The following is an 11,575-nucleotide window of genomic DNA, read 5'->3' on the forward strand; positions in this document are numbered from 1 at the left end:
TCTTTAATTAATTTATTTATTTAATTATATTAGATATTGATATTATCAGCCAACTATATTTGTCAAATAGTCTATATCTCTCCAAATATTTTTAAATATTTATCTTTATCTTTAATTTAAAAGATATTTGAGAGATTTTAGCAACCGAAAAGCCCAGTCCAAGTCTTATATAAAGAGACCAATGGAGTAGAAGAAAGAACAAGTTCGGGACTTCAGAGTTTTAGAACCCTTAGGGGTGCCTAATTTCGTTTCCTTTCTCTCTCTTTTCTTCTCTCTATTCTTCTTTTGTATTCCATGGATTGCTAAACTTCTTGGGTTGATTCCATTGTAATTTCATTTTGGATTCTGAGGTTAGAATGAAATAATTTCTTTGTTCTTTTTATTATTGTTGAGGTTTTCATTTATCTATGTCTTTTATCTTTGAATCATGTAAAAAGTAATGATTTTAAATCTATATGCATGTTGATTATGAGTTCAAGGGTTTTTAAATTTAATTGAGACTTTACTTTGATTTTATTTAGAAACTTTCATGTGATTGAATGAGTTTTTACTAATAATTGAGACTTTACTTTGATTAAAGGTATTTACTCTAACTAAAATTAATTGAGGAGATAAAAGAATAGACATGACCAGGCATAGTAAATTTGATTGAGACTATACTTTGGTTGAATTTACTATGGATAATCTAAAAGTTCTCATTTTTAATTGAGACTGTACTTTGGTTAAAAGTGAGAACGCCAACAAATTAATTGAGACTTCACCTCTCGGTTTTGCAGACCTTGTAGAGTGCTTTGGGTAGCAAGCTAACTATGAGTTCAACTTATCATCCTCAGACCGATGGTCAGTCTGAGAGGACGGTCCAGTCACTTCAGGATCTTTTGAGGACGTGCGTGTTGGATCATTTAGGGGCGTGGGATGAATTTTTACCTTTGATAGAGTTCACCTACAACCAGAATTTCCATGCAAGCATTGGCATGGCGCCATATGAGGCTCTATTCGATAGAAAGTGTAGGACCCCTCTATGTTGGTACCAGGATGGGGAAGCGGTGCTAGTTGGACCAGAGTTATTGGAGCATACTATAGAAAAGGTGAGAATGGTAAGGGATAGGATGCAGGCCTCTCAAAGTAGACAGAAGGCCTATGCGGACCGCAAGAGGAGACCTTTGGAATTTATGGTGGGAGATCATGTGTTCTTGAGGGTGACCCAAACCACTGGTGTGGGAAGGGCTCTCCGCTCAATTTCTCCTAAGTTCCTGGGCCCTTATCAAATCTCCAAGAGGATTAGGCCTATGGCTTATGAGATTGCTTTGCCTCCTCAGTTGGCAAATCTTCATCCGGTATTCCACGTGTCACAGTTGAGGAAGTACGTATTTGATCCGTCTCATGTATTGGAAGCTGAGGACAACAGATCAGGGACGATCTCACTATGGAAGTACTGCTTGTTGCTTTGGAGGATAATCGTGTGGAGGAACGTCGAGGAAAACCAGTCAGTCTAGTCAAAGTCATCAGGGATCAGAGGATAAGTAACTCTACTTGGGAGTTAGAGGAGGATATGAGGAAGTCACATATGCATCTGTTTACGTGGTAAGTTTTCATTTTCAAGGTCAAAAATTTTGTTGTTGGGGTGAATGTAAGGCCTTCTTATTTCAACCCCAATATTTAAGGGTTGCCCCAAAATCTAATGGGCCTAAGGGTTGGCCCATAGGGTGTCCAAGGCCCCTCAGATACCAAACCCCTCTCACTTCCGTCATTCTTGCAAAAACAATACTCTCACATTCTCCTTTTCTCCCCACAGAGGCTCTGCTATGGTTTAGCCTTTAGATCACTTCAAGCTAGCTCAATCTCGTTTCCTCTCCACGTAAGTTCTATCTCACTCACATGTTTCCATTTCTAGCTTTTTTCGTGATTCCAACTAAGGATCGTCATTATAACCCCGTTCCTTATCTGTCCATCGTTTTTCTAGCTCAAAAAATTGTCCTAGGAGTTGTGATGCTTCTTTGTTCGCACTCTCAACCCTTACAATAGCTTTTCCAGATAAGGGAAGCTAGGGTTTCGTGTTTTAATTTATATGGCTTGATTTCAGTTCTGTTTAGTGCTCTTGGTGATTGTATGCTCTTTAAAATAACATGAACATGTATTGTGCATCATTCTGGGTGTATTTCTGTGTTGGCCTGCGTGAATAGAGAAGGCGATATTGCTTGAGCGAGAACTGGCAAAATTGTGCGTTTGTTCTGTTTCTTTCTCTGTTTTTGGATGTTTGTCATATGTTTGGATTGATTACTCTTTAAAAGCATGAATTGGGTGAATATGCATGAGCAACATGGGTTATGGTCTGTGATTCATAAGTTTAACATGATCTTGGCATGTGACATGTATGGGATGGTTGGTTATAAAAGTGACATGGAATTGGTATGAGCATGAATGTTATATTGTTTAATGGAACATGTTGTTGGTATGGTTAGGACGTAATTCCACGATAGTTTCGTGGTGATGCCTTATTGGTTAAGACATAATTCCATGAATCTCTAGGTGAGATCTCATGGTGATGCCTCAGTTGGTCAGGATGTAATTCCATGACCTCTGTTAGTGGGAGTTCATGGTGGTTCCCCATTTATATAATTTAGTAAGGATTCAAGGTAAGAATTGCATCCTGACATTCTAAAGAGTCAGTTAGCCTCACATAAAGCATACTAACTCAAGTGGTGAGAGTAGCAGGAGGTCCAGAACACTTTAAGGGATAACCTTGTGTGTGGGGATGAAATACTGTAACAATTAGCTCAGTAGAGCAACTAGCTAGAGCAGTAAAGGCCACCACAAGTGCAAGCATCCGCTGAATCCGACTAATTATATGTATCCGGATGAGTTGTGTCTTGAGTCTTAGTGTATTGTTTACAAGTCATAACATTATTGGTTGACATATGCATCTTGGACTATGAAGTTGTATGTAACTGTATGATAATCGTTTTCCACTCTAGCTTACCCTTTGCTTGTTTTATTGTTATGTGTGTGGCTTTTCCTCTTTGCAATGATCATCAATTTATTGATGTGAGCAGATGCGAGAAATTCTTGTGGTCAACAGGGGAATGGTGACTTTGCTGCATAGCCTCCTGGGCTGGATTCCGTTTAATTGGGCTTTTCTTTAGGGTTGTGGCCCATGTACCGCCTTATCTTAGAACTTTATTTTGAATACTTTAGACCTCTTGTTCTCTTTTGTAATTGGTATCGTGGTGTGCCTTAATCCTTTCTTAGTTCTTTTGGGATAACTATAAGGAGTAGCATTTATACTCTAGGACTTGGCTTACTATATTATTATGTGTGGCACTTCCTTTAATTGGGGTTATTAATTAAATGGGGTGTTACAGAAGGGAATCTTCTATTTTCTGTAGATTTTGTGTTAAACTTATTTTTGTATTTCAAAAATCTTGAAAAACGTTTTACCATCAGATTCAGTGTCTCAAAATCAGAATTCTCATCCTCTTGATATGTTTTTTCTTCAACTTTGTTGGTTTTGCTTTTGCTGATAGTTTTTGCAGCAAATTTTAAGGCAATCTTGTCCTTTTCTCTCCTTCCTCTTCCTCTTTTGGTCGTCCAAGTTCCAATTCATGTTCTCTTGGTTTTCCAAAGAGGGTTGCAATACTCATTGTGGTGAGATCATTTGATTTTGATATTGTAGTGACTTTAGGCTGCCATGATCTATTCAGACTTTTCAAAATTTTGATATTCAGTTCTTCCTTTTCAAAAGTCTTTCCTAAGGCTATGAGATGATTCACAAGATGAGTGAACCTATTTTGCACATCATAGATTGTTTCTTCAACCTTCATCATAAACATTTCATACTCCTGGATTAATGTGTTCATTTTAGCTCTCTTGACTTCATTCGTGCCTTCATGAGTCACCTCTAACGCATCCCACATTTCTTTGGCGGATTGACAAATTAATACCATGTAGAATTCATCCAATGTTAGTGCAGATGAGATTATATTTTTGGCTCTCACATCATAATGAGCGCGTTTATTTTCATCAGAGGTCCAAGATAAGAAATCTTTAGGCATAGTTTTTCCTTCCACGATTTTTGTAGGTATGAATGGCCCATTTACAATAGCATCCCATAAACCTTTATCAATGGATTCTAAAATGATTTTCATTCTGATTTTCAGAAGGGATAATTATCTCCAGAGAATAAGGGTGGTTTATTTATTAAGGCTCCTTCAGAGAATGTCTGCGAAATATTGGCCATCTGTCAGGATCTAGTCAACTATGTATTGGACTAACCAGCTCTGATGCCACTTGTTAGTTTTGATGCACCAATAATTCACAACCAAGAGGCGGTGAATTGGTTTTAACAAATTTTACCCAGTTTAAGCAATTTCAAAACTGTTTTGATAAAACCTTTGCTTGTTGAATCAATTGAAATAGTGTGATTAGATGCTTAATGTTTGGAGCATTTATACCATGTCAAAAATATAGAGAAGAAGAGATTAAGCACATAAGAGATTTATACTGGTTTGATTCCTTAGAGTCTACATCCAATTTCCCCTAGCAAACCACAACTATAGATTTTCACTGTATCTCAAGAATTACAAGATTTACATATACACTTGGTAAATCTAAACTCTAAGACAAAAAGATCACACAAGCAAGGCTACCACACACTTGCTTCAATCAACAAAATAGCAAGGCAATCACACACACTTGCTTTAAACAGAAAACAACAAAACAGATAGTTTCAAACTGTACTAGAACACAAAAACACAACCTAAAAATTAGATTGAGTACACCTTTTCCAAGTCTGAATTTTCTTCATCTTGCCAAGCCAACTTTGATGTGTCTTGTTGAAATTTTCAAAAGGATCTTCCAAGATTGCTCCAAGAACCTATTCCACACCTTTTTTTTCTTTCTTTCGGTTGAACAACTCTCTTTACAGAAGGTGCAGGATCTGTTTTTATCTTATCAGCTGCTGTCAGGACGAGCCTAGTTGACTAGATTAGTTGGCTAGTCGACTACATTTGACAGGACCCAAATCTAAGTTTCAGAACTAACCTACATTATCACATACATATATTTAAGTCTTGTTCTGATTCCAATCATTGTCATGCTATTATGGACATCATCAAAAACTTAAAAACATCAAACATACACTTAATAGCAATAGATTTGACTGATGCGATTAATAAAAAATAAATTTAATAGATAAAAATGTAAGATTACCTAATTGTCCTTGTTGTTAAAAAGTAATATAAAATGATATTTAGATAAGTTGTAATTAATTTTTGATATATTTTTATCATAAATAAAAATATTAATAATATTTATTAATTGAAAAAATTAATATTATAATATATTTGATTTGAAAATTTTAATATTTTAATTTCAAAAAAAAATGAACCATGCATGTGTGGTTGTCGAAGTTGGAATCAAATCTAAATAAAAGGGAACAAGTTCAATTTGCATATGTCAAAATTAGATTCAATTCCATTCAATAACTAAAAAAACAGATTTGATTCCAAAGAAGAAATCCCTTGCACAAATCTAGTTTTGTGAATGCTCTGCCTCACCATGAACCCTCCGCTGCACCGTCAACCCTCTGTCATGTCGCTATTGTGGTCACCGTCCCTTTTCTCAAGAACCAACAATGGTGGAAAGGTAGCAAGTCGTAGGGAACATTCAAAGGAAGGAGAAAGGAAGGACAAAGGAATGAGAGTGGTAAGGTAGAAGCTCATTTGGTAGACCTCGAGAGAACTAATGGGTTTGTTTATTTTGAATAAAATAACGAGGGCATAATCGTAAAATATTTCTAATCACCCTCCAATCTCACCTTGATAGCGGGATGTGATATAGAGAGCAATCCAGCAAATCAATGTCTTCCTTCACTCTTAAATCCACGTAAAAGAACACAAGAATTCTCCCAAATCATCGTTTGTTATCACCTCTAAATAGTAAACACCTCCAAAAGAACACGGTCTTAAGATTTGTGGTGTTTGTGTAAAAACATTAATAGCTCAATACGCTACATGTCATTGGAATGCATTCAAAGTTGTAGAACAATGAAAGAGAGAAGAGAAGCCACAATAACATAAGAGAGAAAGCTTATTATATATAGAAAAAACAAAGTTGATGAACAGTCACATCCAAAAATAGAATAAGTACATATAAATATATATATATATATATATATATATATATATTATGTTATCTTTGTTTTTATATTAATACCTAGTATAAAGGTCAACCATGCACTAAAGCGACCGAATTTACTCCAATATATTGTTTAACACCTGACACGAAGGCCAAACTTGCACTAAGGCAAACAGATGTAATTATGTATACATTTAACTCTTGACACTAAGGCCAACCTCTCACTAAGACAAACAGATGTAATTATGTATATATTTTCCTATAGATACACTACTTCAAACTTTTCAACCTGATTGACCAATTTGGGATTAAAACTTGTATTTGACAAGAGTGAATTTTCCCAGGACATTAAAGGAAACTAGTAAAAAAAATTATATTGTATATAGCATTCTTGAGTATTAGATTTTAATCAAATTCGTACTATGTGCAGAGTTGGGGTATTTGGTACATTTAGTATGAGTGGATTTCATAAAAAGGTTTGGAATGAGAAGATTACGTATAACATGGATTCTAGTGGATTTTTAGAAAAACGTTTGGACTGATAAATTTTGTAGGGATTGTCTCTAAATCTTGCACCATATATTTTTCTTTTTTCTCTTTATATTTTAAATAATTATTTATTAATCGATAAATAATATTTTTCGAATAATAATAATTGAGTTTTTTGGAAACAAATCATTTTCATATTTTTAATTAATTATACTACAAGAAAATTCCTAAATAATGAACTAATTTTGGTAATAAAAAATAATTAGTCACTATAGTGACTAATTTAGATACTAATTTATAAATTAAAAATAATTAGTCACTATACTGACTAATTTAGATACTAATTTATAAATTAAAAATTATTGGTAACAAAAATAGTTTTTATTATGAATAAAAAATTATAATTAGTTTATAATATGATAACTAAAATAGTTTTTAAATTGGTCACTAAGATTAGCTATCAAGCTTTTTCTACCAAAGCAATTGGTGTCTAATTAATCATAAATTATTCAACTTTTCCAGAAAAAAATAAAAAATTAATTTGTTTTGAAAAAGATAAAAAAAAAAAAACTATGAATTGACACCAATTTGGATTTTCTGCTAAATTTTTTGTATTGTACTTTTAAAATATCATGATGACTACTGATTTTGAAATTTTAAAATACATTTAAAAGATTTTTAAAATAATATAGAAAGGACAACACCAAAAACTTCAATAAAAAATTTGAACTTTGAATTGACATATGACACTAATGACGCTAATTCAATTTGTAAGATACTAACAAAAGTAATTTAATTGAATTAATTTTTTAAATTGAGACTCAATTGAAATAAAAAGTTAATTAGAGACACAAACGTAAAACTTTCCAACTAAATTTAGAACCAATTTATTAAACAAGTAATCAAAGTATTAAAAAGACAATGAAAAGAATTTTAATATAAAAATATATTTGTATATATCATTTTTAAAATATAGATGTAATATTGAAAAGATAATATTTATCGCAAAGTTTTCCATAGATTTATATCACATATACATATATTATATATTGATTGTTATCCGCAAATACATTTGAAATTTTTTCGGAATCCGATTGCTACTCCTGACCGGTTTGCAAAGGGAAACGGCACAAGGGACAAACATGACTAGTTCGCAGCCCAGTGAGAATACAAGTGTGATGGAACGCATGATTGCATGGCATTTTGTGACACTCATCATTCACATTCATCTCTTCCAAGCAGATTGAGCAACACTCATTCTCTGTCACAACTCTACATTTCTGCAACGACGTCTGAACGGCTTCATCAGATGCCGGAATCATCCCCAAATACTGAATCGGCGCTGCTTCCGCTGCTGCATCAATGCCGAATTCCAACAGGAACTCTATGACAAAAGATTGACGATCATCACTCAATATCATCAAGGCCGGAAAGTAGGGATGGCAAAATGGACCGGGTCCGACGGGCCGGCCCGCTAGCCCGTCAGTAAATACATGGGCCAGGTCCAGAAATTCAGCCCGTCAACCCGAGACAGCCCGGCCCGTCAAGCCCGCTGGCCCGTCGGGCCAACCCGCGAGCCAAAACGGGCCGGCCCGCGGGCCGTATCACTTAATAAAAAAAACAGCACGTGCACATTTTTTCAGTATCCCTCCCTCACACACACTCTGCGCCGAGACACCTCACACACTCTGCGATTGCGTCTCTTCTTCTCGACTCTTCTCTGCGCTCACTTCTCCTCCACCCACGGCATTCTGGTTCCATTTCAACTTCGTAGCGTTCTAGTTCCATTGCAGGGCTGTTTGTGTTGTGATAATTTTCTTGTTTAATAGATCATTGTTGTTGTATTCTTAATTGCAGGAGAATTTCTTTTGATAATATAAAATTGGGACATTATTCAGTCAATTAAATTTGAAATGAAAAAAATTAAAATCTGATTGGGCCACAAATTATACAAATGAGAAAAAACTGGCGGGCCGGCCCGCCAATCCGCGGGCCGGGCTCAGAAACGCAGCCCGTTTTACCATGTCGGGCCAACCCGGCCCGTTTAATACGGGCCAAAAACGGGCCGGACCAAAACGGGCCGGGCTGGCCCGTTTTGACACCCCTACCGGAAAGTAGTGTGGTGATTCCATTATGCTTTTCAATGTGCAATCAAGAACACACTCAAAAGCACTCTACTTCTCTCTATAACTTTTTTTTTAACCAACTTTCATATAAATAGACAAAACTTTGAGATGCCACAAGATAATAAGTGTAATTATTATATCTTAATTATCTTTTCTTTTTAATCAATAAGGCTTCTAATTATCTTTCCAATATTAACTTCAGTAAAAAAAATGTATAGATCTTGTAGAAATATTTTTTATTCTTTCAGAATAAAAAATAAAAGATTATGAAAATTAATAAATAACAATTTAAAATATAAAAATTTAATAATTTAATAATTTTTCTTAATAAAAAATTCATTTAACTATTATATATTAAAATATCATAAGAATACATTTTCACTAATAATTATAACTATTATCACTAACAATTTAACCACTAATAATATTGTTCCAATCAAAAAAATGTGTAAAATAACCTTTGACCGAGAATAAAAAGAAAAAAGTATTTTAACATTAGCTAATAACTTACTTAGGCAAAAAAAATATTCTCTCTCGACCGTGGGAGTAACACTCTTATATATAAGCAACTCAGGTACAATTTTTGTAGATATACATAATCAAATATTCTTAAATGATCTAATCAAAAGATCATTAGTAAATAACAACAATAATATCTCCTAATGTGGTTTATATTCAAAAAATGTAGATGAGATTTTTCGCCAAGATTCTCTTTTATATTCTTGAATATTCTCCTCCCAATCTTAGCTTCTTACAGTGAGGTCGGTCCTAGGGTGACATCCTCGCAAATGTTGAATAATCAACTAGTTACCCTCAGTGGCGTCGGCTCTATGAAGACATCCTTCTGGATTCTTGCAATGACCTCAACTCGGTGGAGACATCTTTTTGGATTCTTACAATGACATCAGCTTTGTGGAGACATATCTTTTGATTCTTGCACTGACCTCGACTCTGTGGAGACATCTTTCTGGATTATTGCAATGACCTCGGCTCTATGGAGATGTGTTTTCTGACTTGAATTTTCGCGTGATTACTTTACCTATTGAATACTTCGGTTTATTAGAGATCTTCTCCTTCCAAAAGGGCACATAGCTCTCTAACTTTTGAGCTTTTATCACTACACAATAGGAGCGAGAAAGTTGTTATTTCAGTAACCGTCATTTTAGTTTCCCATACTTCATCATTACTTTTTACTTAACCCTAAATAGGTCACTAGTTTAGTGAGCTCTCAACATTACACAAACCTTAGCTAAATAGGTTGTCTATTTGGTGATCTATTGTTTGGTGAGCTCTTAGTATTACACAACTTCTAAAATTAATTAAGTTCAGTAGGTCGGCTATTTGACGAGCTCTCAGCATCAAAAAAATACAATCCAGTAATTTATGTAGGTCGGCTAAAAACAGAGTTTTCAGTATAAGAGTATATTTAAAATCAAATGTACTAAGAAGGTTGGCTAAAAGACAAGCTTTGAGTATCTGATTCTATGTAAAATTAGTTGTCCTGAAGAGGTCAGCGAAAAGATGAGCTCTGAGTATCAGATTGTTTAACTCAATCATACTGAGCAAGTCGGCAAAAAAAACGAGCTCTCAGTATCTGATTTTATGTAAAATCAATTGTCCTGAAGAGGTTAATGAAAAGATGAGCTCTCAGTATTAGATTGTTTAACTCAATCATATTGAACAGGTCGGCAAAAAGATGAGCTCTCAATATCAGATTGTTTAACTCAATCATACTGAGCAGGTCGGCAAAAAGATGAGCTCTCAGTATCAGATTGTTTAACACAATTGTACCGAGCAGGTCAGCAAAAAGAGGAGCTCTTTATTCCTGCCAATTAACCATAACATTTAAACAATAAAACACTCGGTTATAAACTGAGCTCTCAGTTCCTGCCAATTGACCATAACACTTAAACAATAAAACACTTGGTTATGAACCGAGCTCTGAGTTCCTACAAATTAACCATAATACTTAAACAATAAAACACTCGGATATGAATCAAGCTCTCAATTCCTGCAAATTAACCATAATACTTAATCAATAAAACACTTGGTTATAAACCGAGCTCTCAGTTCCTCCAAATTAACCATAGTAAACATACTTATTAATTATCTGTTAATTGATTCCATAGTACCTACCACAACACAATTTGATTCCTTATAACTCAAGTTTACCCTTCAACCATTTTAAATCATATGATTCATCCACCCCTCAAAAGTTACACCATGATTTAGTCAACTTATAACAGAACCACTTTTTCCCAATCCTTGGATCCCATTCAGCCCATCAACAATCTTAGAGTTGACCAATTATTTATACCTTCTTTCATCAATCCATTGTTGTGCCTAATTTTACATACTCCAACTCATAAACCCTTCCATGACTCTCTTAAATTATATACTTGCCTCTCATTTTTATACAATTATTTCCAGCCGCCCAATTATCTTCCTCAAATTCTCACCACCAACCATACTCCATGACACCCATTTTAGTCAAAATTCAAAATTAATAATTCAGCCCAATTAGTCAATCTGTACTTGTTCACCTTTAGAACAGATTTTCTCATTCAGTCACACTCTACTCCTAACATAGCTTACCTTACAACCTCTTCCCTTGACTTACTTACAACAAATTCCAGTATATCAACTCTTTCAGATTTATTAATCAGCTTTCCTATTCCAACTCACCCCAACCAATATTTATCACGACCATCCAGTGTTGGGCAACAACTGCCCCTATAATAGTTGTCGCCTAGCGGCAAGCAAGGTGCCGCCAGGCGGTACATCAGTACCTGGCAAAAATCCAGGTTTTCCACACCTGCCCAGAA

General features: G+C 34.7%; 1 protein-coding gene across 1 annotated transcript; it reads right to left on the minus strand.

Annotated features, from left to right (window-relative positions):
• Positions 1 to 7,721: 7,721 nt before the first annotated feature.
• On the minus strand, positions 7,722 to 8,412 carry LOC114188394 (E3 ubiquitin-protein ligase SIRP1-like). The gene is made up of 2 exons (XM_028076979.1): positions 8,286 to 8,412; positions 7,722 to 8,098 (listed from the first exon to the last, which is right to left on the minus strand). The coding sequence occupies exons 1-2, from the start codon at positions 8,410 to 8,412 to the stop codon at positions 7,722 to 7,724; spliced, it is 504 nt and encodes a 167-aa protein (XP_027932780.1).
• Between the last annotated feature and the right edge of the window lie 3,163 nt (positions 8,413 to 11,575).

This window comes from Vigna unguiculata, chromosome 6 (genome assembly GCF_004118075.2).
Source record: "Vigna unguiculata cultivar IT97K-499-35 chromosome 6, ASM411807v1, whole genome shotgun sequence".
In the NCBI taxonomy this organism is placed as follows: Eukaryota; Viridiplantae; Streptophyta; class Magnoliopsida; order Fabales; family Fabaceae; genus Vigna; species Vigna unguiculata.

Coding starts and splice junctions, on each gene's coding strand:
- LOC114188394 (XM_028076979.1), bottom strand. CDS start 8,412: ATGGAACTAGAACGCTACGAAGTTGAAATGGAACCAGAATGCCGTGGG. Junction 8,099..8,285: donor GAGGTGTCTCGGCGCAGAGT/GTGTGTGAGGGA, acceptor CTGACGGGCTAG/CGGGCCGGCCCGTCGGACCC.